Raw genomic sequence first — 27,892 nt, 5'->3', positions numbered from 1 at the left:
GGAGATGATCTGCCCGAATCACACACATGGCATCGCTCTGGTTTCTCCGGCGTGCTGGAGTCATCGAAGTGGGACAGAAGATTTCAGAGGAGCACGACGGAGCAAACACAGCTGAACAGGATGGGGAGGAGCAGGGTTACCTTCCAGCTCCAGCACAGCCTCATCCTGCTCTTCTCCCTCCTCGTTGTACAGATTCACGCAGAGGCTGGACGTGCTCTTCCTACCAAGGGAGCAGACGGACACGTATGTGTGAGACGACCCTGCCCAGCACCCATCCCTCTGCCTTGGGGGTCCCAGACCACCCTGGGGGGAGATGCAGGAGTGGGACTGGCTCAACCCCGGATGGTCCCTGCGTTACCTGTTCTGGGCTGTGACGGCTGCCTCGGTGGGGCTGGGGGCTCTGCGCTGCGATGCTTGGGAGCAGCTTTTTGTGGCACTGCTGGCCCTTGAGGCTCGCTGCTGCGGCTGATCCTGGTCATCGCTCGTGTACTTATTTTCCTTTTTCTTCTCACCCTGTGGCTGCCATTTCTTCTGTAACACCTCGAAGAAAGAGGGGGTCTGGGGCCGGGAACACCCACACCATCAAACACCGTCCAAGCATGGGCTGAGCCCAGGGATGGGAATGGGAGGCACCCAGCAACCCCCATCTGGGGGGCTCTAGGAGGGTCCAGTCCTCCATCTCTGGAGGGTCCCCAGCTCCTATGCAGGAGTCTACCCCAGGCTGGGCCACACCAGAGTGCTCCCAGCGGCCAAATCCTTGTCTGTGCTTCCCGGGAGAATATACAGACACTCAGCCCCTGGCATGACCCAGCTGCATCCCTGGGGATGAGGGTTGCGTGCGTGGGTGATGGGCACATAGTTTTGGGGTGCAGGCATGCTTCCAAAAGAACTTACGCGAATGTGCGTGGGGGCCAGCGCTGCCCACCCTCACCTGCGTTGCTTTATCTGCCTTCGGCACATCCTTCCTGTACACTGCCTGCCTGGGTGGATACGTCTCGGCCATCAGTACCATGCGCCACAGGGCAGCCCCCCTGCAATGTTGGCATCATCCTCCATCAGCCTCCCCTTCCCGTCCTGCAGCTTTTCTGCCTTGAGGACAAGCGGGGAACACAAGGAGACCGAAACATGGGCAAATGTGGGCTCCCTCCATCCAAGGAGGCACCCCCTCACTCACTCGGAGGTCCTGCTGGATGCAGATTTCTTGCAGGACTTGGCACTCTGGCTGGATGTGGAGGTTCTGCCGGGTGAGGACACCCTCCTGGGCGCCGACGGGTCTTGGGAGCAAGTAGATGTGTCCCGACTTTCTGTTGAGCCACATGGTGGGGGCTGCTGCTGAGCCTCGGTGGCTGCGGGACTGCAGGGTTTTGGCAGCTTGCTGGGGTCCATCCCCTCCTCGTCCCGGCCCTGCTGTGAACCGGGGGCACCCGGGCGGCCCCACTGACACCCAGGGGTCTCCCACCCAGCAGGGCTGTGGCCGAGGGCACGGCTGGGAAGGATGCAACCCGGGGCTCTGTGTCTGTGGCGGGGCAGGAGATGACTTTAGTGCTGGGGGCTGTTTAGCAAGAGGATGCTGGGGAGCTGGGTTCCTCCACAGCACCCCATGTCCCCCTGCCCCTCCCCAGGGACCCTGCACCTGATTCACCCTCTGCCCCGGTGGCCTTGGGTGCTCCCAGGCGGCGTGGGACAGTCCCCAAGCTCGCTGCCTGGTGTCACCCCGTTCTGCCTGATGTCACAGAGCACCTGGTGGCACTGGTGGCATTCCCAGGTTCTGCTCCCTGCCACCAGCAAGCTGCGACAGGCTCCGACGGGGTCCGATGGGGCGTCTAAGGCACGGGGATGGGGACAACACCCAGGACCTGACGACAATTGTGCCTCCATCCCTCCGGCTGCTGCTTGCTAGGCTCTGCGCCGTGCCCGTAGCCCTGAGCAGGATCAGCCCCTGTGCAGGCTGGATGTGTCCCGTGGGAAGGACCCGTGCTGGCCGGGCTCAGCGCAGGGAGTGGGGCAGATTCCCAAGCTGGATGACCCTTGGGGGGTGGCTGCCCCGAACCCTGAGCTGGCACCGCACCCCTGCAGCACCACGAGCTCTGCAGCATTGCGGAGCGGGTGCCCAAACCGAATGCTGCTTCAGGGCAAGCGCAGAGGGATCAGCCAAAACCCCTGAGCCCCAAACTCCCTCCCCAGCTCACTCGGTGCTGGGGCAGCCCCAGCCAGCTCGGGGGACTCATCCTGCTCCTTCGTGTTGCAGCCAGGCTCTACCTCGAACACTGCTTTGCCTTCCCCTCAGCCCATCCTGCAGCTGAAATGCTCCTCCCGGGGCCAAACCCAGCTGAGCCCAACTCAAACCAACCTCAGAGCCCACTTGGGTGCTGGAAACACCCACCTGGACCCCCTGCCTGTGCAGCTGGGGGCACTGAGCGCTGCCCCAGGTGCCTGAACACACTGCGTGGGCTGGGGGGCACCCCGTGGCCCAGGGAGGTGTCGGAGAACCGGGCAAATAGTTTTCCCAGCATCTTCTGGGGTCCCCAAATGCTGCTTTAAAGGGTGGCCGCTGGGTGTCCCCGCAGCCCTGTGCGATGCGGTGCCGAGTGGGTGCACGGACTGGGTGCTGGGGTCACAGGCGGGTCCCTGCTCCCAGGTTTAGCACCTTCACCTTCAGCCCAGACCCCAGCTGACCCTGGGATGGTCCTGCGGTGGTTCCAGCCCAGCTCCCCTCCTTTGGGGGCTTCTCCAGCTGACTGCAGGGCTCACAGGGACCTGCGGGGCAGGATGGGGGGCTGCTGGGGTTCACCCCATTTGCAACGAAGCGAGGTGGCTACCAGATGTACCCACAGTCTGCAGCGGGCTCTGGCCCACCCTATGCCCCCCAATGTGTTCTCCAGCCCCAGGAGGGCACCAGTTACAGAGCAGAGACTCCCATGGGGGCCCACAGCCCTTCTTGCACTGTCTTTACCATCCCTCAACCCATCTCAGCTCAGACCAGCTCCCCAGGTCATGCTGGGGTGCCAGGGGCTGCCCACAAGACAGGAAACCTGGGCACAGACCACTGTTAGTAGTTTGAGGTTTTTTTTTATTTTATTTACTTTTATTTTTGTGGTGTGAATCACTCCCGCTCTGGTGCTGCCCAGCCAACCACCCCACTCCGGGGCTCAGCCCCAGCTCCCACCCCCTGCCCCTGCCCCCACGCTGCTGGGGACAGGCCAGCCAGGGAACGGGGACACACAGACACCACCAGCTCAGCCAACATGCTGCTGGGGCCCTCGGGGCCAGCCCCACTCAGGGCACAAGATCTCTGTTGCTTTTTGATGCAGTCAAAGGGAGTATAGAGCCATCATGCTCTGGCTGGGGCAGGGACCAAGCAGCAGCACCGTTTCAGCCAAACTCTGCTACTAGGATGTTTCTTTGTTTTTCCCCATAGGACAATCCATGGGTGATACACAGGCCCAGGCAGCAGAACATGTCCTGAACCCTGCCTGCTCTTCTGGAACCCTGAGTTACACGGAAAACCAAGCGTGGTGCAGTTACATGGCCCAAAAAGCACAGAAAAGGGAGAGAGGTGGCCAGGCTTAAGTGATAATGGGCATCATGACCCTTCCCAGGCTGCTGCCTGCACATCCATGTGCTTTGTGGGATGGAGATGGTGGAGGGAGACACAAGGAGCTCAGCACTATCCCAGGGGATGAGCCAGGCTGCAGCTGGGACCAGCACAGCTGATGCTACATAGAATTGGCTGGTGGTGCAAACTGAGTGCACGTGGAGGGAATGAGGAAGGGCACTGCAATGCCAGGGCATTTGCTTTTCACTGTCCTGGGCCACAGCAGTGCCAGAAACGTGTGGCTGCAAGAAGCGTGGGGCTGCCAGGTTGCTCAAGTGGTGTCCTCAACCCACAAAGCCATGCGGTGGCTCCTGCCTGCTGGCAGCGAGCATAGCTGCTCTGTCCCTCAGGGAGATGGCTCCTGTACCCAGTGGGATCGCATCTGTCCAGTGCACGAGAGGACTCTGAGCAGGCAGAGCTTCGCCAGCATGGGCCCTGGAGAAGACCACAGCTCAGCATTTGGTTTGAGCAGCTGCTCCCAAAATCTACTTGGCCCGATGAGCACCTAACAGTTCACAGACTCGCCAGGCAGAGAAAGTCCCATTTCTCTGCATTCAGTGTATGGAGGGGCCGCCGGCTCCAGCGAGGCGACCCGCCGAGGTAAGAACAAGAGGTTTGCCGTGGAAAGCACGTCCCTGCAGTTACAGTGGGGTGACGGACAACAGGGCTTCGGAGGCAGTTGAGGGATTGTTAAATTACACGCAGACACACTCACACACGCAGACACACACAAGCTTTTCTGTAAACCGGACTCCAGAAGATCGCACGGATCCTTGGCTAATCCCATGGCCAGTACTGGGTGCAGCATCCTTACATGTTCCCGCGGTACGTGATGTTGGTGAAGGTAGACGTAGCCTCTTTATATAAAGGGTTGTTGCCCTAGAAGGAGGAAAAAAAGCATCATCACTTTGTGCTTGGCATCAGCATTCATTCTACTTTACAGCTGGGGAAATCGAGGCAACATTTCAGCATTGAGCAGTGGATCCGTATCTCTGCTCAAGGCTTTGGCTGCGCAGTTTAACGGCTTCCCATAAGGTTTAATGGGGGAGAGCAGGGAAAAGCTGCTGTGGAGCAGAGGAAAGGCAGCAGGAGCTGAGGAGCAGAGAGGCCTCCTGAAAGAGCCACCCCTTCCCTCTGGGGAAGTGGGAGGTGGAGGAGAGGTGGGTGACAGGCACTGTCCCAGCCCCCTCTCTTGTGCTCTGGGTGCCTCAGCCCTTCCAGCGTCCCGTGGCAGTAGGGACCTTCCGCCTCACTCATGGGATGGAAACACTGGTGTGGGCAGTGAGTAAGAGGGTCACGTTGGTGACAAGCGCTTGGGATATGAAGGAGGTGGGAAAATCACCCGGGATATCTGCTATCACCTATGCACAGCCCCTGGCACAGCAGCGGGCTCAGGCGAGGGGTGTCCAGGCTGGCAGTGTCACCCCGAGTCCTGCCTGTGACACTGTGCCATGCTTCAGAGAGGGATAGGGCAAACTGGTCCCTAAGGACCATGCCCTGGGACCACAGAGAGCAACTGGGCTCTCGTGCTGGGAGCACTGGGATCTGCATCCACTCAACCCAGCAGCTGTGGGATTCAAGGACTTCTTCCCAGCACACCCAACCTGCTGGCCCTCACCGTGTCCCACTTGGCCCTGGCCTTCTCCTCCTCGAAGCGGGCAAACTCCCGGCGGTCATGGATGGTGATGAGGAGCTTCCAGATGAGCAGGGCAGCGAGGCCAATGAGCAGGATGGCACCCGTCACTGAGAGCAGGACCACCAGGACGTCCGGTCCCTTCGGGCAGTCTGACAGAAAGAGGAGGATAGGGCTGGGGGGACTCAGCACCCCTAGAGCTGCCTGGCCATGGGTACATGGAGCTCCTCTGGTCTCAGGAGGGCTTCATCATTCCCTGTCAGGGAGCAGGAGCCTCCACCCTTGAGCACAGCAGGCTCTATAAAGAAGGATCCCATCCATGGGGTGCTTGTGGCGAGAGATTCTCGAGCTCCTGTCTATATGGTAGAGGTCTGTCCCCAAGTCTGGAGCAGTCCAGGTCAGGGGCATCACAGGTCCCCCCCCCCCGTGATGGGGGATGATGCCAGAGACCAAGTCCTTGGGCTGGTGGAAGCTTGTCCCCAAACCACCAGCCCCGCTGATGCCCCACACCGCCCCTGCTCTCTGGCTGGGCATCAACACCACACCAAACTGGGGTGGTGAGATCCGACGCGAACCCCAGCAGCCACCCTGCTCCCCCCGCACGCTGCCCGGGGCTGCGCAGCCACCCCAACCCTCGCCTGCCTTTCCCATCCAGGCATGGGGGCCGGGGAGGGCAGGCTGCAGCCCTGCCGATGGCAGGCACTTGTAGTGAGAGCTGGCAGCTGCCTTCGTGGCCGCGCAGCCCCTGACTCAGCTGGAAATCAGACCTCGAGGTTGCTGGAGACCCCAGGGCTGCTCTGCATCATGGGGGGCTGCCATATCCCTGCCCTGGGGCGTAACCTCAGCATTGCTCCTGCCTGGCTAACAGGAGCCGGCTTTATCTGCTTCTTGAGAAAAATCACACCCGTGGAGTCAGAAACAGGATCAGCGTGGTGGGAAAGTTGAGCCCGCATCCTTGGCTTCAACGGGGGAGTGGAACAACCAAGTAATGGGGTGGGGAAATGCGAGACAGATGCAGGAAATCACAGCGCCAGTAACACGGAGCAGGGAACAAAGCAGCTCTTTAACTGCACTCAGCCCCTGACCGTGGTGCCCTGTGAGCCTGGCTGGTGTGGGATGTACAAAGGCACTCAAAATCCCCCCTTTTAGCACAGAAACCCAGCACGGCATGCTCTGCATCCCCCCAGCCTAACCATGGCAGCCAGGTCTTACCAGGCTCCTCGATAACGTAGAGGATGGACTTGCCGCTGGAGTCCTCGTAGTACTGGAATCGCACTACGCAGTCGTTCTCGTCCTTGTAGGTGCAGTTCACAGCGTCCTTGCCCCTGTCACCTGCCAGAGCAAGACGCTCAGAGCCCCCCATGCTGGGGGGATGCACACACAGAGGGAAAGCGGACAGCATACACAGCCCACCAGATTTCCACACTTTAAGGCAGGGGTTTGGGTCTCTGGTCTTACCCAGTTCCTGCACTGTCTCGATTTCATCGCGGCATCTGCGGCTACAGGACTGCTGCGCTCCCCGCTCAAACTTCTTGCACTCCACGCACTCCCTGAGGAAAAGGAGGGAGGTACCATGAGCTCCTCCACGCTCTCCCTGGGGAAACTGTCACACTTTTCAGTCTCAGGTTGTGGAAATCACTGCAATCCCAACCCAACTGGGCTGCAGCCGGCGAGAGCTCCTGCCACCACTGCTGCCAGCTCCCTGATGGGGTATGACCCATCCCAGCTCTCTGCCGGCTCCCCGATGGGGTACAACCTGTCCCAGCTCTCTGCCCTTTCTCACTTTTTGATGGTGCAGGCGTCCGGGCACGTGGGACACTTCTCGCAGGTGTCACCGTAGGAGCCGGGCTGGGTGCAGTCGCACTTGCCGCATATGCAGGAGCCGTGGCCGCTGCAGACCAGCCCGTTGCTGGACATGCACGTGTCGGTGCGGGTGGTACAGTTGCAGTAGTCGCCGGTCCAGTCTGAGTCGCACAGACAGTCCCCGCAGTTACACTGCCCATGGCCTGGGGACAACCCAGAGGGCATTAGGACGCTCAAATGTCCCCATAGATCCCATTAGCAATCACCCATATGGGATGCCCGTGTACCCAGAGCGGCAGCTCCACCTCCGTGGGCATAGCAAGGCAGCCAAGCCATGCAGGACAACCCCTTTCCACCGTCCTTGGGGTGGGACACACAGCAGCTCACATCAAACCTCAACCTTTGCCACGTCCCCAACGCTCCTTTTATTCCACTCAAACAAGAAAAAACTGCCAAATTTCAGGCTGAGCTGCCCCAGCTCTGGCAGGTTGGCAGCAGCAGCTGGAGATGCTCAATCAGATCAGTCTCTGAGCTAGTCAAGCTTTGGCTTTGGCTTTTGATTTCAGCTTGAGTCAGGACATCTGGTCAAACCCCCCAAATCCCACTCATTTCCCAGCCCCAGACCAGGCAGGGGAAGCCGACTGCTGGGAAAAGCCCGACAAGGTCTGCATGCTTGCCGAGACTGGTTTAATCAGACAGACAGACAGACATGCTCAAATCCTGCCAAAGCCTGGAGCTATTTGGACTGTGGTTTGATTTCAGCTCAAAACCAAGACCCGGTGAGTGGTGGAAATGCTGTGGAGCCGGCACACGCCGACCTGTCCCAAGCCCTGAGCGCACTGGGGCACGTCGGGAACGCTGATCCCGGCGGGGGATCAGCCAGGCATGGCCTCGGGGGCACCAGCATGAGAAATAAATGTGTAACCCTGTTAATGAGGAACTAGGGCTTAGTCACAGGAAAATAGTGCCACACTGGGTGACAAGGCATGGAAACAGACAGGGAGGCTGGGGCTTTTCCAGTGGCTCAATGGGAGTGGGACGGGGTTGATGCCAACAGGGTCGATGCCAACAGGGTCACACAGTTCAGGTTAATTAACAGCTCACCCAGGCTGGGGGGAATGCTTCATCATCACCCTTCGCCTGTCATTGTGCAAACAGGCAGTCGGAGCAGGGACAGGCAGCCGGGTCCCCGAGGGCACCAAGGGTACCGGCTGTTCAGGGTGGGGGAAAACCCCAGCACTTCCACCTCGGTTATCAGCAGGCTGTTAAGATAAAGGATCAATCCCAGCAGCACAGAGGCAGCTGTGAGCCATAAAGTTGGGCTGGGGGGCAGGTAGGGTCTGAAAAAACTCATTTTAGGGACATTGGGGAGCAGGACCTGAATGTCATCTGGCCAGCAGGTTTCATCTCACCCAGGCTGGGCTCCAGCACAGTGGGATCAGCTTTAGCTACTGATGTTTTCCTGGGGATTTTTGAGCTTGCAGCGGGAAAGGGGTGGCTTTTTTGGCACTGTGTTAGCAGCTGCCTCACCTGGGCTCACACAGGGAGGCTGGGCATGGGAAAGAGGGTGGCTACCCCCTCTCTCATTCCCCCCTTGAATCACTTTTGCTCCTGGAGGGGATGTGCCACAGCTTCATGCCCCAGTCCCAGGCACTGCCACCCCTCTCACGTCCCCTGAAAAGACAGGAGATGGGGCAGAACACTGGGGTTCACTCAGACCTCCAGTGCTTACTGGAGACATAGGTGGGATAACCTGTAGATGGGGGTTCCTGTTGGGGAAGAGTCCCTGGCACATCAGGACACGTGAAACCACTTCTGGGACGGGTGTTTTGCAGAGAGGGGCTCCTTCCCCAGTCCCTGGCATGGGAGGAATACCCAAGGATCTGGCCCTCTCTCCCCAGTACTGAGAGCAGCAGCAGCTGGGGCTGGAGTGGGGGTCTGGTAGCACATGGAAGAGATGAATATTCAGGAGGGCTGATGCCGTAAGACCAGTGAGGGGGGAGGATTTGCTTCCCCACCTCTTTTGTCAACGTGGAGTCTTCAAGAACTGGGTGGAGGATAAAAATTGCCTCTCCCCACCCCTCTCCTCCGCCCTGGGGTTTCCTCCCGCAGAGCAATACCTCTGATGTGTCAGGGGCTGCAATTCAAGCAGGGTCCGGCTGGTCCCTGCCCTGCACACCCCCGAGCTGCTTCCCTGGGTGCCCACCAGCCCCGTGATGGGACTCCTGAGTCTAAGCCAGGACAGAGGTTTGCTTTTAACCCCCAGCCCATCATCCTGCCACAGCTCTCGGGCACAGAAGGTGATGCCAGCTGCCAAAAAGGGAATCATTCCCCCAGCATCGCTTCAGACCTAGTCCAAAGAGAGCCACGGCTAAGGTGGGGGCAACACATGGGACAAGCCCCAAAATAGCTGGTATCTCCCTTGTCCACGAGCTCAGGCAGAATAAACGCCCTGAGCTGCCCCCCATCCAAGCCCAGCACTCACCCGAGCACATCTGGCCCTTGAAGCGGACGCAGGAGAAGTCGTCGCACTCGCAGTACTTGCCCGTCACCTTCCCGAAGTCGCTGCTGTGGCACACGCACTGCCCGCAGATGCACTCGCCGCGCTGGCTGCAGAGGGGCTGGCCCGGCCGGGGGCTGCAGTTATCCTGCTGCGAGGGGTTGTACTCCTCCTCCGAGCACTCGCAGTGCGAGCCCAGGCGTCCGGGGTTGCAGCGGCACACGCCGCACTCCAGCGTGCCGTTGCCTCGGCTGCAGGATGAGCTGTTGGCTTCGGCTTGGCTCTCACAGGAGCAGCTGCAGTTGAAGTTCACCACCACCGTCAAGCTGTCCTTGAAGCCCACGGGTTTGATGGTGAAGGATTTCTCCCGCTCCCGCGGGCACCCCCGTACCTTGGCCTCGATGCTGAAGCTCACCTGGAGGACAGAGGGGTGCGTCTGGGTGTCAGTACCCACCAGCACGGTATTGGGGTACCCACTCCAGTCCATGCCCAAGCTTAAGGAACCCAGAAATGGGACCCACCAGGTCTCTTTGGGCTTTTCAAAGCTGTCCCAGCACGGTTTGGGTCGGGGCATCTCCCTGCCACAGTAACCAGGCTAAATCCCATGCACTGTGGCCAGCAGCCTGGGCTCAGCTAGAGGACCATGGAGTTTGCATCCAGCAGACTCAAATAAGCATTTTCCTCCTTGCACCCACCCAGCTGGATCTCTCTCTCCACTGCAAAGATTACAGGGTCTGTGTCACCCAGGCAAACAGATAGAGCTGGTGGAGAACATCAGACAAACTGGCAGCGCTGCTACATAGTGGGGGAGAAAAAAGAAGCCCACGAAAAGGATCCTCACCGTGTCCCCGATCTTGAGCCCCACGCAAGACTTGAGCCCGGGGATGACCTCGTTGTTGAGGCAGGTGGCATTGAAGGACAGGGACAGCTCTTCGGGGAGGTCACGCACCTCCAGCTCCACCTTGGAGCGGATTTTCTAGGGGAGGATAGAGGAATAATGGAGAAGACAGCACAGCCTGGGCAGGACTCAGTCCCAGGGAGGGTCCTCCCCAGCAGCCACTATGCCGCAGCGATGCTCCCACGTGCACGGGAAAGGAGCCAACTGCCTTGAGTCTCTTTCAGGGCTCGGCTATGTCATTTCCACAGGGAAATGACTTCGAGGATGGGAAGGGGCAGGCGGCGAACACAGTGATCTCCCCTCCCCAGGGTCTTTGCACGTGTGGGTGGAGGCAGATGCTCCCAGCTGGCCCAGGGAGGATGCTCGGGGAGCTGCCAAATCTGTGTGGGCTGCTTGCAGGATCAAGCAGTGGCTATTTTGGGAGGCAGTGAGCTGTTGTGGGGCCATCACACTGCACACTCACCCCGTAGGAGTCCACTATGAGCTGCAGGACATTGCTGGAGTCTCTGGACAAGGTGCCCACGGTTGTGCCTGGGATCAGCTCACTGTAGTTCTGGAGAAATATCGTATGCACGGTCTGCTCGTGACTCATGAACGTGCCACGGCTGGGCCAAACCCTCTCCTGGCACATGGGAGCTTCCCAAGGAGCTTTGATAGGACAGGAGACCACCAAGCTATGTCTGGCCACCCATGGCCAGCTGCAAAGGGTACTCCTTGGGACCCACCAGGCCCCTACGAAGGTGGCTTTTCACAGCAGCTGTTACCTGGTAGAGGCCAACAACCGTATCCGTCACAGCAAAGATCAAGTTGATGTTCTTCTGTGAGAGTTTCTCAGTCATCAGGCCCAGAGAGGGATAGTCCTGGGGAAGAGGAGAGGCTATACCCTAAGAACATGTACCCCCAACCACGCTGGTCCCCATCACGCTCTCCAACCAGGGCTGGACCACCTCTCCCATCCCACAGGGACCCTCAACAGGAGCTCTGGGCTCCCCAGCCCTGTGCGTGGGTCAGGGTTTACCAATGTGGTGGAGGCAGAGTAGAAATTATTCTTGTCAATGTGGCACTTGGCGTCGTTGGGCTGCACGATGCCGGCCAGCCTGCCGTCCAGCGCGATGTGGGTCTTGGCATCCGTGGTAAAGACGAGTAGGTGGGAAGCATCGTTCCTCCAGCCGATTTCCTTCTGCAGCGAAAAGCAGCTCCCAGTCGTGTGGCAGCATGTGCCGAGGGCAGCCCCATGTGCCAGCACCCTGCTACTGCCTTTGCTGCCACCCCGGGTCATGGCTTGGCCATAGGGACCAACTTGCCACTGCAGAGGGAACCAAGAGCAATTGCTCTCCCAGGGAAGCGCTGTGAGGGGTGTGTGGGCTGTGGAGCCCCGCAGGTGGGCATGGGCTGCTTGTACAGGTGAAAGACAGGTTTTAATTTGCTAGAGCATTAATCAATGGCTAATGACTAAAGGATGTAACCCTTCCCATTACCAGCAAAATCAAGGTGCAGGCACAGGAGATGTCCCTTCTGGGCTGGTTACTGCAGGGCTGACACGGGATCAGCATCAGTTCCCAAGCACCTGCTCTGCTCCTCTCTCCTCCCAGGACCACATAAGAGTCCTGCTCTACCCTTGCCTTGGCTATTGGTCTAGAAATGTCCTAGATGAATGTTCACCCTCTTGAGATCTGAGCCCTGCAGCAGCTCCACAGGGCTTACGGTCCTGTCCTTGTGGGACTGGGTGATCTCTGCCAACCCACCAGGTTCAGCCTGATGACCCTCTTGCAGCCCCAGCCAGGCCTTGTTGCCCCTTACATCGCACACGGTGGCCTGGATGATGGCATCGAAGCCTCCCTCGGGTGCGTCGCGGTTCCGTGAGACGCTCTGCTTCTGCACCTCCTCGTTGAAGCGGGTCACCTCATCCGTGAGTGACAGGACGTGTTTGTACCCAAACATGGGCAAGCAGGTTTCCCCAATCCTGCAGGAGGAGAGCAGTCAGGGCATAAGGCTTGCAGGGCTCTTCCAGCTCCCATCCCCACCCTATAGCCATCCCACATCCCATGGTCCTGTCCAGGATGCACTGGAGGGACCCAACCACCCCAAGAGCCTGAGGACACAGTCGGAGGCTGGTGAAGGACCTTTTAAAAATCAATCACATGTTCTAGAGGTGCTGGGCTCAGGTCAGCTCCCAGTCTCTGTCCTGCTGGGATTTTTAGGAGCCACTTTCTTTGAGCCTCAACATCCCTCCTGAAAAAATGGTGTAAAATCATTTGTTCCCTGAAGAGCTTTTCAGTCACAATGATATTTTCAGTATAGACCTGTTCCTCCTCCCTGTGCCAGCAGAACACGCAGTGCAGCAAGGTTTAAACCCTGCCCCAAATCAGGCACCCAGCTCCCTGCTGAAATCCATTGGTATGGATTTCCAGCCATGTTCCAGTGATGTCCCATTAACTTCTGGCCCTTACAGGACTCCCTCAGCCTGGGACTTACTCATAGCAAGGGTTTGTGACAGCTTCTGGAGGAGAGATATACATGTAGGGGGAAATGGGCTTGTCCACAAAGGCCCCAAAGCCAATGCGTAGGTTGCTGGTGAGCTTGCGCATCTCGCTGGCCAGCTTTGTGCCCAGGTTCTGGATGTTCCTCAGATCGTCCTTCATGGAGTTGGACAGGTCCATCAGGTAGTAGATGTCCACCGGGTAGTCTTCCACCTGACGCACTTGGACACTAAAGATCTGGGAATCATCTGTAATGTGACAGGGCAATGGAGTGAGAGATCCTCTCCTGAGAGAAGCAAAGGGGGCTCACCTCAGGGCTAGGGAAGAAAGTCAACCTACAGCATCAGCAGAAACCCAAGGAAATGGTTTAAAGCTGCTGGGAGGAGAACATCGAAGTTAAACAGACACAAAGGAGCAAAGCCCTTAGGGCAGGGTGCTTGCACGGGAGATATGCTGTGCACCCCTTGGAGATGGCAAATACAGCTTATGGCTCCTGTTCTCCAAACCTCTCACTACCAGGACATGAGCAGATCCTCCTGCTCAGAGCTGACCCCCAAGCTGTCCTGCATGAACAGCGTGACCGACACATGCTGGATGGAGCGAGTGAAATACCCAGCATGTGGGCAGCAGGTCTTACAGGGATTACCAGGGGCTGCATGACTGTTTCGGACTTCTCTGACCTCCCAAGGACTCCAAGCATCTCCTGGAGCCTCCCCCATCCCTGTTCCTTCCCTCTCCCCGCTTGCCTCCTCCCAGCCTTTTCCGGGAAATTTTTGGTGAAACATTTTCCATTGAAACAAAAACCTCCTTGGACAGAACTTTCTAGGGAACAAGCCAGTTTCGATGACTTTTGCACTTAAAAAAAAATGCTGAAAACACTTCGGGTTGACCTTTTCTTTCTGCCTTTTGAAAGAGACAAAGGTTCTTTCTTGCTCTTCTTTGAAATGGCTTCTTTGAAATAGTAAGCCAGGGCACAACTGCAGCCTTGTCAGAACACCTCAAATACTGAGGAAAAAGCTTTAACTGAGCTTAAATTGTTATTGTTTTCATATTTCCTTCTAAACCTGCACGTCATATTCTAACTTTCAGGATGGAGAAAGTTTCAAAATATATGAGAGTCCAAAGAGCTCCATCCTCCTCCAGGTGGATTGCTGGAGCACCACCACGTAGTCGGGGTCCCAACTTCGTGCTCGGAGATCATCTGTTTCTGTGGGACATGGGCTGTGACCTGTCCTACTTATATCCTTCAGCATTTATTCTTGATTCATGAGTCAAGGCAGATGACTCATGCCAAGCCTTCTTGGTTGGGCAGAGAGGATATCAAGGTGGGATTTTCTTCTATTGCTTCCAAGGAACAGGGATTTATGGCACTGCACAGTGCCTCTGTTCCTCTCCAGAGCAGCACACCTACCTGCCTCCTGCCAAATATCTTTAGACCTAAATAGAGCAAGGGTCACTTAGCAGTTACATGTCCCCATTGCGTGGTGACACTTCAGACTGTCATTCAGATGGGTCAGGACTGATCTTGGCCAGGCCCAAGGATGTATGCAGCTTATAGCCACGTGCTATAAGCCACTGATATCTCACCCCAGGGCTTTCATGAGCACAAAATTGCTCCTGCTGAGACTGGAAAAGTCATCTGTGAGTGCATGGCCAGGGGTGGGCTACACGTGGGGCAGAGCACAGTGATGGCACCACTCGCTCCATGTTCCCCAGACTGGTTTTGTGACCTTGGGCGAGTGACGCCCATTAGTTTTGCTGCCTGCCTGTCATTGCTTGAAACTCCTCGATGCTGGTAAACGACCGTAACAGTTGATTTCAGCCTGCCTGGCTGAAACGAGCCTGGGAAATTACAGGGACCTGTTGGCAGTCCAACCCTGCCAGCTGCTCTCAGGCTCATTAGACACGAGCTGACTTCCACCAAAGCAATCAGAGTGCAGCAGCAGTGGCCAAGGTCTAAATGGCTTTATAAAATAAGCCCATGCGTTGTTGAAGTTGCACTCCGTCCTGCAGGATTGAGCCAAGAGACTGAACAGCAGAAATCAGCTTGCAGACAGCCCGGCTGCCCATCAGGGATGTTCCCGAAGAGTTTGGTGCAGCCCCCAGCCTGGCCTTGCTCCCGATGGACACGAGACAGCCTTGGCTAGTGAGGCAGAGCGATGGCTTACTCATCCCTTGAGCCCTTTGGGTTATTCCCATTGCATCTCCCCTTCCCGCAGCAGTCTGGGGGCTCTTACCCGGCCGCAGATTCAGCTGTATTTTCTGGGGGCTCATCTGGGTGGTGGTGGAGCTCCCCGAGCCCTTGCTGCTGAGGGGTCGGTCCTCCAGGATGGTGACGCTGCTGATGGGGAACTCGATGTAGTCCTGCCCGCAGCCGTTTTGCAGGAGGTTGGCAAGCAGGTCACAGCGAGGGGACGATTGCGGCAAGACCTGCAGGAGAGGGACACGGTCAGGAGCCAGCTCCCCCTGGGGTTATGCTGGGAGGAGGAGGAGGAGAGGGCCCCCTTTTCTCTGGAGAGTCCCTGCTTTATCACACCTAATGCAAGACTGGGATAAGAGGCTTTTTGGAGCTCATGGTCTCTGCTCGAAGGAGGTGGCAAACAGATGGGATCCAGGATCAGCAAATCCTGCTGAAGCTCAGCGGAGGTTTTGGTCTGCTGTGCTCCACAGGGCAGCTCAGCAACCCCTGCCAAGAAGGAACGATGGATAACATATCCCCGCCAACCCCCCTCCTGACTCCTAGCAGCTGGAACCTCAGGTTTGGTTTTTGGCAAAGCTAAAAGGAAAGCCTGTCTACATGAGGTGGCTAGAAGAAGGTGATGTGGAATGTGAACATGGCAGGCTGGGGGTGAGGGGCAGAGTCTGGGACTTTTTTTATTATTTTCTAAACTTTGGCAAAAGACAAGCCACCTTTCCTCCCCCATTTTCTCAGCATGTACCCTTAGAAATCTCACCACAAGCAAGGAACAGGCCTGCTGCGGGTGAGCCCATCGCATGAAATGGTGCTTGGTTCCTGCCCGAGAACAGTTCAGGCTTATCTCCAGCTCTCCAGCTTCCTGCCAGTTGGAGCTGGCCGGGGGAAAGGAGAACCAAAAAAGGAGTGAAAGAGCAAAAAGGCAATGGGGCTGCGGGAAAAGCCGTCAAATGCTCGTCAGGGGCAGGAAGCACAAAGCGTGGAGTCACGGTGGGGCGCCAGCCCTGTCCCTCCTTTCCTAGAAAGCTCCCGGCTCCTCACCCTTATCACAGCACGTTCAGAAGGGCTCCCATTGCTCCAGTTTCTCATGAAGACAAATATGGGAAGAATTTCTCTCCCAGCCCAATGCTGCCAGGATCTGTTGCCGCAAGTTTCCAGCCAGGCAGCAGCTACCCTCCCCTCCAGGGGATTTCTCCATCTCCCTCTCACAGCTCAAATCTTTCTACATTCAGAGTCCTGCAGCAGATGACCTGCACAGCCTTTTCCTGCAGCAAAGTGGCATAAGTCCCGGTGTGGCTGGTTCAGCTCCCTCCCCGCTCCTGGGAAGCTGGATCCCAACGCTGCAGCCTCCCAGCACTGGAGAAGTTCCCCATCTAGGATATCAGCTCCCTGAGGTTCAGGCTGGCTGAACCCAGGAATGAATTTGTGTGTTTTAAGCAAACAAGTAGAAAAATGCAAACAGTGTCAGGAGGGCCTGGCTGGCCTACAGCCTTCTGGAAACAGCGGCCAAGCGATTGCCAGAAAATACATCAGCAGGCGTGTTCCTCCCCTGCGGCCTCCCTCTCCCACCCTTGCTGCCTGGACAGCATGCTGTCGGTGAAGAGGACAAGTCATCCCTCTAAATTAACTCCCTTGCATCCACCCACCCCACAGGCTCGCCCCACGGGGCTCCCTGCTGCGGGAAGAGGTGCCTAGTGTCCTCCAGATGCCATCAATCATCACATACATTCCTGTCCCAGGCAGGGAAGTCACTGGAAAGAGATGTGGGTGAAAATCAGGCTGGGCAGACAGGTTTTTAACTGTGGTGCTGGGCTCCTGGGTGATACCTGGAGATCTTGGGGAGCTGCCAGGACCTCAAAGGCCATGTAGCACCTTATGGGATTAGCAGCAGCATTCCTAATGTGAGATTCCCATGGAGAAGCTATTTAACCCCAGGGCTGCATCCTTCCTCTTTCCCTGGAGCCCCAAACATCATGATTGACTCAGGATGCACAAGAACCCCCCAAGCAACAAAACTACTGCAAAAGGCAAAGGAAAAAGTTTCTGCCATTGATGGGACATTTGGCTACAAGACCCTCGCAGCCCCCAGTCTATTTTTTCTCCCCCAGTCTCTGTAGACTTGCAGATTCAGCAACTTGGACACAGCCCCATGTAGGAGTGACCCAGAGCCAAACTCACAGCTCAGGGACTTCATCACTGACACACACACCCTGCAAACCCCACTTTGCTGTCAGCACAGCCCTGACAGCATCAGCTCCCCGTTACAGAGATGTTATGGAGGGGTACGTGTTCCCACCCTTCTGTCACAAGCCATCCCACAGCCCTTAGCTGAGATGCTCCCCAGCTCCACCTCTCCTTTGGGCACCTCTGTCCCGCTGCAGAGAAGGACATTTCAGCTCAGCATCTGCTTAAGTTCCCTCCAGGATAGGAAACCTGATGATTTTATCCCTTGATTGCTGCCTCCAAACCCTGTAAGTGAGGGCAGGGTTGGGCAGGGTGCCGGCAGAGGCAGCTCCATCCCCAAATCCCCCGCGCTGCTGGGCAGGGAGGCTGCGGGAAGTCATGCATCCCCAGGGCATCTCCGTTTTCATCTCGGCAACCACATACAGCATCAGCTTCTCTGCAGGAGAGCTCCTGGGAGGACCCAAAGCACAGATGCCTCTGCAGATTAAGCTAAAACCTTCCAGCAGCTTCTCTAAAATCAAACCCTGGCCCAGCCTTGCCTCCACCTTTCCTCCAAGGGAACCAGAGTGGGTGAAACCCCAGAAGATCTGTCATGATAGCCTCCAAAGTAATTTTAGAGCCATATCTCGTCTCAGTGTTAAGGCTTGGCTGACTTTCTCCAAAGGGAAAAGTGGGTGGATGGGCATATCTACTTGTTGGTAAGAGTGGTCAAGGTTTCTGAAAAATAAATAAAACTCAATTCTCTGCATCAGCATTCAGCGATCACAAGAAACCACAGTGCAATCCTTCTCCTGTCCAAAGCCAGGATGGAACAGGAATAACTGATAACCCCTGGCTCCTCAGGAAGGCAGCATGGGTGGGGAAGGGCTGCAGTGGGAGCAGAAGGAGCACAAATAAGGGCACTGTCCCTTTAAAAAAAAAGGGGGGGGGCAGTATCAGAGACCTCCCCCACTCCAGGGAAATTAAACAAACCCACAGAAAAAACCCTCATTTGCTAAATTAAGACAATGTGGTCCAGATGTTGGAGGCAAGAGTTGCTGAGCAGAGCTTGCACAGCCTGGCTCTCTGGGGGCCGGTTGCTGGCAGCGGGACGGCTCCCTTGCTGCTCGTCACGTCTGTCCATGAGCACAACTCTGAGCAGCACTGGAAATATTTCCTTTTTTGGAAACCTTTGCTGATGTGGAGGAAAAAAAAAAAAAACCATCACAGCCCCCACTTCAGTGTCAAGACACCAGCCCAGCCCAGGACCAGCAGCTGGGAAGGAGCAAGCCCAGCCCAGCCAGTCATCGAGGCCCCTTATCATGCTGCAAATTTCAGCCACTCCTTGCAGGAGATAAGATGGGGCATAAGCATCTTTATTCACACCAAACACCGAGATCCTAGTAGTATCTTGCACAGCAAGCAGAGGCATCCCCTCCAGATACACACTAACCCCAAAGCACTGGGCCATGCAGGCACAATCCAACAGTGTTTTCCAGGTTGGATCACTTTTTCCCCATTCCTGGTGGGCAACACGGGCACACCCGCAGCCAGAGGAAGCAGGGTTTCATGGATGGAGAAGCAGAAAGCAAGAAAAGCCTTGCCAGAGGTGGAACTGCTCCTGGTTGTGAAGCCCCAAAGGAGATTTCATCAACTCTCCCCATCCCAGCCTCACGTCCCCTTGTCTCTGCCCTGGGGCTGCTCTCCCATCTGTTGGGACATTCCTCTTACCTCCCCACCAGACAAACCCCCAGGGCAGCATTTTTGGAGGAGAGCGTGGCAGATCTTCCAGGCTCTCACCCATCCAAACAGGGTGATTTTAGAGCCACAGCTCAGCTCTCACATCCTCTTCAGCTCAGTAACCAAAACCAGGCACCTTGTTTTCCTTCCCCCACCTCTTTCCAATTAAAAAAAGGCTTTTAAACCCAAACCCTAACTTCTAATTAGTATTTTTTCTTCCTCCCACCAGGCCCCCTTCCTTTTCCAGCCATTAAACTCCTTTAGCCAGAGCTTCACAATGGCTTTTCAAGAATCAAACCAAAAATAAACTAGGTTTTCAAATGTATTTTTTTTGAGAGACAATGTGAATTCCCAGCAGAAACATCAGCATTTCCCATTCAGCTCCACGTAGCTCCCACCGACACACGCAGATAAGGGGTAGATTTTCAGAGCAAGGCAGGAACAGACAGCCCAAGCCCCATGATGTGCATCTCGAGCTGTGGTCAGAGCCAGATGCCGCCGAGGAATATGTTTAGACACGGTGGGAACAAATGGAGACCAAGCTTGCGGCTGTAACACAGGGACCAGCACCCGTCCCACAGCCCAAAGCCTCGTCTCTTCCTACGCGTCCCCTGTCCTGCTCAGGGACGTGCTTCAGCCCTGCTCAGCCTCCCCCCAGCTCTTACCTCTGCGGAGCACCAGGCACAGAGGGGGCTCACGGCCAGGCACTGCTTGCAGGAGTTCACCCCACGGGTGGTGCAGATGTTACCCCCTGAAACAGCAGAACAGAGAGCAGTTACAACCTGCAGAACCCGAAGCCTACACGTGTGCTGAAGTCTCGGTGCTCAGCCAACAGCTTCAGAAGCAGATACAGCCCCCATTCCACCAGGGCTCTTCTATAACACCTTTCCCAGCTCCAAAACCCAGGTGCTGCCTCCCTGCCCCTTTTATAACCACCTCCCAGGCCCAGTACCAGCTGTGCTTCATCCTGCTCAGGACTGAGCATCATTTCCCACCTGCCAGCTCCTAAAGGGTCCCCCCATCCCTGCAACATCGCACATGCATTGGAGTGAAGCTCCTGCCACTGGTGGGGGAGAGGACATCTCCCTTTGTGCCTCCTTGCAGACATTTTGGGGCAGCAGGGAGGGGAAAGGGGTGAATTCTCAGGGGTGCAGCGTGGTACCCACAGCCCTGCCAGCAGCTGGGGAACTGCTGCCTCTTCCCACCGCTGCGGAGCCAGGGTGGTCAATGCCTTCTTGTGTAGATGCTAAACTCAGCGGCTGGTCTTGGCTCGGGTTCAAACCCAGGGAGAGGAGGGGAGGGAAAGGGCACGAGTCCAGAAACGTGCTGGTGGCAGTTTGTGCTGATGCCCTGAGCAAAGGTTGGGCTCTGTCGGTGGAAGTGGCAGTGGGGACTTTGGGAGACGCATGCTGGCACCAGTCTTGAAGGTCAGAGGCCAGCAGGTTCTGGGGGGGGGGGGATTAAAAGGGCCCCAAAATACCCGCAGAGGCCCCAGGGCAGTGCCCAGTGCCTGCCGGGGCAGGAGGAGCTCCTACGCCAGAGGCAGGACTGTGCAGCTCTGCGGTTTCCACTGCCAACAGCCGATGTGGTGAGCGGCTGGGGGCACGGCTGCGGTAGCATCACCCTCGGCTCTTCCTCCCTCCTGGGGCACAAGTGTCTCGGCAGAGTTTTAGGATTCCCTGGGCAGAGCAGACCGCAGCCATGTGCCATCTTGGTTGGGGGAACGCTGCAGCCTGGGGAGCCTGGGGAATGCTGGCATGGAGCAGCGGGTGCCAGGGTCTCCTTTTTACCCCATGTCCCCTCATCCTTGCCTAGGGCTCTCCCCATCAGCTGCAGGCAGAAAAAGCTGCGTTCTCCGCAGCCGCAGGAAATGCAACACAAAGCAGAAAGAGGAAACAGTGAAACAATGTCGTCAATTCTTTGGACAGAACCACGCCAACGGCACCGTGCCCTTGTGCCCGCTGGCACGCTGCCTGGGAGCGTGAATGTGTGTGCACACGTGCGTGCGTGTGTGCGTGTATGCACGGCGGCTGCGCGTGCCGCGTGTCGTGGATGTGTGTGTCTGTACGAGAGTGGTGTCACAGGCTGCGCTGGACACGCTGTGGCTGTCCCGAAGGCCAGCAGCTTGCTTGGGGACGTGCCCCAGGGCACTGGGGACGGTGTGCCCCATCGGACCTCTGTCACCTGCACTCCCCGCTTGTCCCACGCAGGGGGACTAAACTGAAGGCTAAGCCTCAATGGCCTGGCTCAGCACCAGCTTTGTGGTGGCATCAACTCCCAGAGCTCTCTCCATACACCAAAATACCCAGCTGCAGCATGTGAGAGTAGGAAAAATTTTAAATTTAGCATTGCTCAAAAGAGTGACAGCTTGATCTCTGGTGCTTTCTGCACCAAGGACACTTAGCAATGTGTGAACAGCAATATTGCGTCCTTCGGTGGACGGGTCTGGGTAGCCGGGGCTTGGCAGGCGGAAGGCAAATGGCTTTCAGAAAGCAGCAGCAGCACTAACAGCGCCGGCTCCCGCTTCTCACGCCTGCTCCTGCTGCGTCCGTGTGAAATCCCTCCTGCTTTGCCAAGCGCCGGCGGCTGCAGCCCAGCGCCGGGGCACGTGCCTTGGATTTGCGCTGTGCCGTGCAGCTGGGAGCCAGTTCCAGCATGGCTGGCAGCGGCTCAGCCCTCCGGGGACAGCAAGGGAGGCATTACCCTGGCAGCCCTCGGAGATGGGGACGGCCCTGGCAGCTCGAGGTGCTCAGAATTAATCTCTCAGAGCTGCCAACCCTGGGGCCAAGAGCCTGAACATGGGAACAGCTTCCGAAACTGCAGGTCCCTGGGGAGCCCCGATGCTTTGATATCTGGACCAGCACCGTGGCCCCTCGGTCAGGGATGGGGGGAGAGGTGCCAGGTAGCCGCCTGCCCCATGCCAGGAGTTCCATTGCTTTCCGCTCTCACGTCCCTCCCTGTAGCGGCCATGTCCCGCTGCCGACTCACAGCCACGGAGGCTGCAGCCCTGGCTGGGGCAGGGTTGTAGAACCCAGTACCACCGGCAACGCTCCTGGCCCAGACTCCTACTTAATGCCAGCGTGGGGTTTGTTCCCTCAGGGGTGGGTTTTAGCTTGCCGTAGGATGGTTGAGTCACCTGGCTCTGCCCCAGCACCCAGCTTGCTGGGGAAGTGCAGAGCTGACAAGGGCCCCTGCCACCCGTGGGTGCTCCAGCCTTGCTCCCAGCCAGGGGATGGGACCCAGGGCTCACAACAGCATCCAGGATGTGAGATGCACTGGTCCAAATCCTATCACAAACAGGTTTCCCCTGTGACTTGAGCCAAGTCCCTCAACCGCTCCCTGCCTCAGTTTCCCCTGTGCAGTGTTAACCCTTGTCTCAGCGAGATGCAGCTGCATTGAAACACAATGTGGAGGATTTCCAAGCTTGTGTCTGCTGGTCGAGTCCCTGACTGCCTCCGCCTCGCCTCCTCACGCCACGAAACCTGAGCTCTGGGGCTAACGAGCCCCAGGACTGTCCCTTTGGCCTGGAGAGCTCATCTGCTCCCCAGCATTTGGTACAAATCATCTCCTGCCTGTGCACAGCCTCAGGACCCCGACGGTTTCCTTTACTCCCCTCCTGCCGCCACGCCACAGCCCAAGGGTCCTTCATCTGGTGTCCCCCCTCCATGCTAGAGATGTAAACCTAGTTTTCTGATTGATTTTGGAATGAGAGCCACAAGCTGGGCTGTCCTGCCTGGGCACATGGGGTTAGATGGGGCTGCAGCTCGGAGGGTCCCTGCGGGAGGGATGCTGCCATGCCTGAGGCTGCCCTGGGGTCTGCCGTCACATCGTGTCACATCGTGCCACCTTGCCATTGCTGGCAGCAGTGGCTTTGCCCAGCAGGGTCCCTGCAGGTCACTACCTGTCCCCTCGGGCTGCCCAAAGCCCCAGCCTGGGGGTGTCTACCCCAGCCTCAGCAGCCCCATGGTCCTCGTGGTCTCCATCGCTCCATGACTGAGACACGTGCCCGAAGATGGAGGACCCTTCCCCAACCTCCAGCACCATACAGAGTCATTTTCGGCTGCACTTAACCCAGGGTTGGATGGAACAGGGCCATCCCTTCCCCCTGGGAAGGGGCCGAAATCCCCCAGGCGCCAGCGGTGATTAACCCAAGGCAGTTATCACCATCCAAACATGAGGCTAGTCCTGCTGCAAGCAGGCAGCTTCACCCCCCTCACTGCGGGGAAATGTCTCTAGTTTGGCATTTCCAGCACTGCTTGCATGGCTGGATGCAGGGTGTGGTGTCAGGAGGGCTTTGCGGGAGGGAGGTGGGAAGGGGGGACCTTGGGGTGATGTAGGAGCAGAAGCACAGGCAGAGGAGAGCGGAGGATGCTGCAGCTTGAGCCCCTTCAGGTTGTGGCCCTGTGAGTGCCCAGCACTGCTTCCCAGGCTCAGGATGCTGCCTGGCTGTTAGGGTTAACAAGGCAGCAGGTTAACAAGGTCCCAGCACAGCCTAATAAATTCTGTGGGGTTTAGGTTCTTTTTTTTTTTTTTTTTCATTTTTGAGGCTTGTTTTTCCAGCCATAAAAACTAATAAACTGAAGTACAAAAGCTGCATTTTTTTACTACGAAATCAGCTGGTCTCACATAACAAACCGATCCTAAAGACTCAGGCTTTACAAAAGAAAGAAATCGTAGCACATGAAATACAGGGAAACAGGAGAAACTGGGCAGCATGGGAACCACCCGCCTGGGGCTGGGCAGTGCTGCAGCCCGAAACGAGGTGAAATGATGCACTTGAAATACCCCAGACGTCTGTGGCTGAGCATCACCCTTCCCTGGCTGGAGAAAATTACTCAGCCCCCAATCTGCACTCCAAGTAACCTCCTCCATGTACTGCATGGGCCAGCCACACACTTTGTTTTCTCCCCCTCTACCAATTTAAGCAAGAATGTGCACACTGAAAACTTGATAAAGATATTTTAGAAAACTCAATAAAAATACAAATCATACTTACATCCTCTCTGGCCTTTCTGCTTGACTCAGAGATAAGGATTTGGGCTTTTCTGGCTGATCTCCTGCCCACGCCATCCTGGGACTGTGTCTTTTCTCTGAACCTCTCCCTGTCTGCCAGCATCTTCCCGGAGAGGGGATGCTCCAAACTGAGCTCAGCTGATTACAGGCACCGTCGCACAGGACCAGAGAAATCACCTGCATGTCTGCAAACTGCAGCTCTATAAACCCAAACTCTTCCAGAGGTTATCCTATATCCTGTACTGATGACAGCTCCCTCCCGCAGCAGATCAGAGCCTCAGGCTGTTCCTGGGAATTCAACAAAGTCTGGAATTCTTTAGACAGAACAATGTTGCCCCAAACCTCCTGAGTGGGGTCTCGAAAACAATGGGCCTGATTTATAAATCAGGAGCTGAAAACACAGCACCATTTTTCAGTTGCAAGATTTGCTTTGAGCCCTGGAAACACACCTGGGCAGGAGGTAATGCTTTTCTAGGCTTCTTCTCCATGCTTCAGACAGTGGAAATCTTTTTAAAAATACAAACTATATTTGTCCTGAAATCACCTGATTCCAGAAATCAGAGTTTTTAAAGAAAAGCACCAAAACAGCATGAGAAAAAATAACACACGACAGCAATGCTGACATAAATGCACCCCATGCCCATGCCCTTAAAATGACATGGCTACAGCACTACCTGCACTGCAAACTCCCCCAGTGTATTTTCTGTTTATGAAGGACGGAGCCCAAGTCACACCCCAGTCCTTCCATTACAAACCAGTACCCGGAGCCAAACACAGCGTAGGTAGAGAATATAAACTTGCCGCACCCAGTACGAGAATAATGCACCAAACCATGCCTTGACCCTGTAACACCTTTGAGAAACCCTCCTGGCCCCGGCCCAGCCAAAGCTCAACCGGCTTGAGCGGTGCTTTGGATTTGGGAACGGCGCCGAGGTTTCAGCCTGCCAGCTTCCCCTCTGAGCGACTTTCCCAGGAAATCGCAGACCCTGGGAATGCAGAAAATCCTGGGATTTTGGGAAATAACAGGCAACATAATCGCTAAATGACCTGGCTTTAAGCAAGCGACAACGCTACGGGCTGTAAACCTACCCCAGCCACCAGCGACGCAGAGCATGAGGATCCCGAGAGCCACGTAGAGTTTTCCCATCTTCTTCTCCAAGCCCCGAACCGGGGGGGGGCTGCTTGGACCAGCCCCACCGTGAGCGATGGAGAGCCGCTCTGGGGCGGCTGGAGGTTTTGAACAGTTCAGGAGATGAATCATGAGTCTGGGTGTATGACACACATGTCGAACGGGGCTGGCTGGAGGAAACGGCGCTGGCTCGTCACTCAGTTTTGAGTCAGGGAGTGCCCCCGCCTGCTCTGCCTGCAGCTCCTCATGCTTTTTGCTCTCTGAGCTCAGACAAGGACCTAATAAACCCTGGCAGCAAGTACAGTGACCTACAGCCCTGGGGCTGGTAATAGGCTCTTTCCCATAGGCTCTTTCGCCTGGGTTTAATTCCTTGCAAAGTCTTGCTCACTCCCTCCTTTTATTAACTCTTGCATGAAAGGCAGCGCGGGTCTTAAACCTGCTGGAGTCTGAGCTACCTCTGAGTTCAAGGATTTAAGAGGAAATAGAGCAAATAAATACATACCGATATGAAAGTGTGGGTTCTCAGCTCCTCTCCCCAGAGCACTGGTGCAAATGGGAATATTTCTGCTGAAACAGAGCTAGGAGCTGAGTGAGACCCAGCCAAGGACTGGACCTGGTGAAACCAGCAGTTTGGGTATAAACCTGGACATTGCAAATGGAGGGAAGTTCAGCTTTGGGTCAGATAATTTGGACCTGATTTTCTTCTCACTTGTATTGTTTGTTCCCCTCAGTGTCCTCAGAAATTGCTCCTCTACTGAGCAAGTACAGGGAGTTGGATCTGCGCAGGAATTGTCCCAGCTGAAATGCCAGAGCTGCTTGTGGGTGCCGCCTGAAGGGGTTTTATAAACCTCTTGTTCCCTTGCAATACCAAGGTTCAACTCAGAGACAGGGAAACTGAGGCACTCAAAATACAGGCTGGCAGGGGGCAAAAGGGAGAGAAGGGCTGGTTCCCTGGAGCCCTTGAATGATCTCTCCCACCAGGTGACAAGGGTTGGGGACAGTAATGACACAACCCTGGGTCAAGACGATCCAAACACACAGAAACACTAGGCAGTGGAAAATGAGCTCGTGTGGGTGCTGAGAGCTGCAGCCACAGCCTGGCAGTGCAGGAAGCTGCAGGGCGATGTGCAAGGTGCTGTACAAAACCACAGCCCCACGCCGGGAGACATGGGGATAACGGCACCTGCCCCAGAGCCGTGTGTGGCTGTCAAAAAGAGGTGATGGTGTTTGCGAGGGTGAGATGGAAATGGGGACTCTGCCTCAGGAGTTGGGGACTCTTCGTGGCTTTAAAAGAAGAAGTTTTGATGCCTCTTTGCTTCCCCACTCAGCCCCACTGTCCCTGAGGGGTGCTGCTGCCCTCCCGCGGCTGCGTGGGGCTCCGCTCCGTGGGGGATCGTTTTCTGCCTGGGATCCAAGTCTCTCCCCAAAACTTGTTAATGGGGATTTGGTAAAGGGGACTAGAAGAAGCTCACCAACCCAGTGTCAAAAAGGGCTGCATCTTGGCTGGGACATCAATACAAACCCCAAACATGCTTTCTGGGGGGCTCTAGGTCTCGCCTTGCTCCAGATCCCAGAGGCATCTCACACTGCAGACCCCACTAGCCAGTTTTAGGGCATCCAAAGTCCTGCTTTTCCTGCATGTGTCCTGCCTGGAAATGCTGCCTACGTGGCCTTTCCTCATCACGCAGGTCTTTCTGGCCACACGGCAACCTGTCCCTCTGTGCTGCACTGTATCACGCTGCAAGCATGTCTGAATGCTTCATGGGAGGGACAATGAATTTGTCTAAGTTTCTAGAGAGAAATGTGGGAGCCCTGCTTGGCTCTGCACACCCCACAGATCAGACCTGCCATCTATCTCGCAGGACCTCTTCACTGAGGGACTCATCCTGCCCAGCAGCTGGTTGCCCAAACTAGCAAGTGCTGCTGGCTCCAAAGGGACACACAGCCCTGCGTGTCCTGAAACTCCCTGCCTACCATGAGCTGCGATACTCCAGCCCTTGCTTCCAGCATGATGCAAAAACTCTTGAAAAAGAAGGAAGAAGTCACAAAATGAAGTATTTGACCTGCCTGCACCTGTCTGGGCTTCCGTCCTCCCTGAGGACCAGGATGGCATGAACTTAATTCAGCACATTTGGACTGGATTTCCCTGCCAACTGCAAGAAGGTGCTGCTTGTCCTGAAAACATCACCATGATGTTAACTCCAGGCATCGCGTAATAGGCAATGGGATGCTCTGGGTTTTGAAGTCCCTGGCTGGATGAAGGCAAAGAGCAAGCAGGGGAGTGTTTGAGAGCCAAGTGGCCCCACAGCCCTGGCTGCCCCATCACCGCAGGTTGTGACCCAGGAGCGATGGGTGCAGCAGCCCAAATCCATGCTGGAGTGTGCGGGGAGAGGAGAGGCTGGAGCTGGAGCCACCAGAGGGAGCAGAAACTCCTTCAGTGTGGGAGCGAGCCGGGGAGAGGAGCTCCCACCCGGGGTTGGGGCACCGGGGATGCTCTGGTTTCCCGAGGGGATTTTTCCTGGCCTGCAGGTTAAACACGAGCAGATGCTCTTGTTCGATCAGGGCTTTCTGCCTCCCTCTTGCAAGTGCTTCTGCTGCAAACTGCCCTCGCATACCAGGCAGCCCTTCAGGGAGAGAAACACCACATGCAAGATGAGGAAAAAGCAACAAGTAAAACCCAAACCAAACAGTTTTTGAGCCCCTAAAGTCACAGCAGCAGAACAGGGGCACAGGTCCCAGATGCC

General features: G+C 56.4%; 1 protein-coding gene across 2 annotated transcripts; it reads right to left on the bottom strand.

Moving 5' to 3' along the window:
- Positions 1 to 3,038: 3,038 nt before the first annotated feature.
- On the bottom strand, positions 3,039 to 25,402 carry ITGB3 (integrin subunit beta 3). Of its 2 annotated transcripts, XM_075036237.1 has the most exons (16): positions 25,109 to 25,240; positions 24,003 to 24,307; positions 19,672 to 19,757; positions 15,147 to 15,339; positions 12,905 to 13,157; positions 12,230 to 12,392; positions 11,448 to 11,609; positions 11,194 to 11,289; positions 10,893 to 10,982; positions 10,373 to 10,507; positions 9,517 to 9,946; positions 7,012 to 7,234; positions 6,687 to 6,778; positions 6,441 to 6,560; positions 5,214 to 5,380; positions 3,039 to 4,474 (listed from the first exon to the last, which is right to left on the bottom strand). In XM_075036237.1, exons 4-16 carry the CDS (start codon positions 15,181 to 15,183, stop codon positions 4,406 to 4,408), a joined length of 2,037 nt encoding a protein of 678 aa, XP_074892338.1. In that variant the 5' UTR covers positions 15,184 to 15,339; positions 19,672 to 19,757; positions 24,003 to 24,307; positions 25,109 to 25,240; the 3' UTR covers positions 3,039 to 4,405. The 2 variants fall into 2 exon arrangements, with proteins under 2 accessions (XP_074892338.1, XP_074892337.1); XM_075036236.1 differs by lacking the exon at positions 24,003 to 24,307 and having other exon boundaries at positions 25,109 to 25,402.
- Positions 25,403 to 27,892: the final 2,490 nt, after the last annotated feature.

Source organism: Buteo buteo, chromosome 9, assembly GCF_964188355.1.
Source record: "Buteo buteo chromosome 9, bButBut1.hap1.1, whole genome shotgun sequence".
Taxonomy (NCBI): Eukaryota; Metazoa; Chordata; class Aves; order Accipitriformes; family Accipitridae; genus Buteo; species Buteo buteo.
Note: the sequence above shows the minus strand (reverse complement) of the source record. Positions and strands in the feature narration are given on the sequence as shown.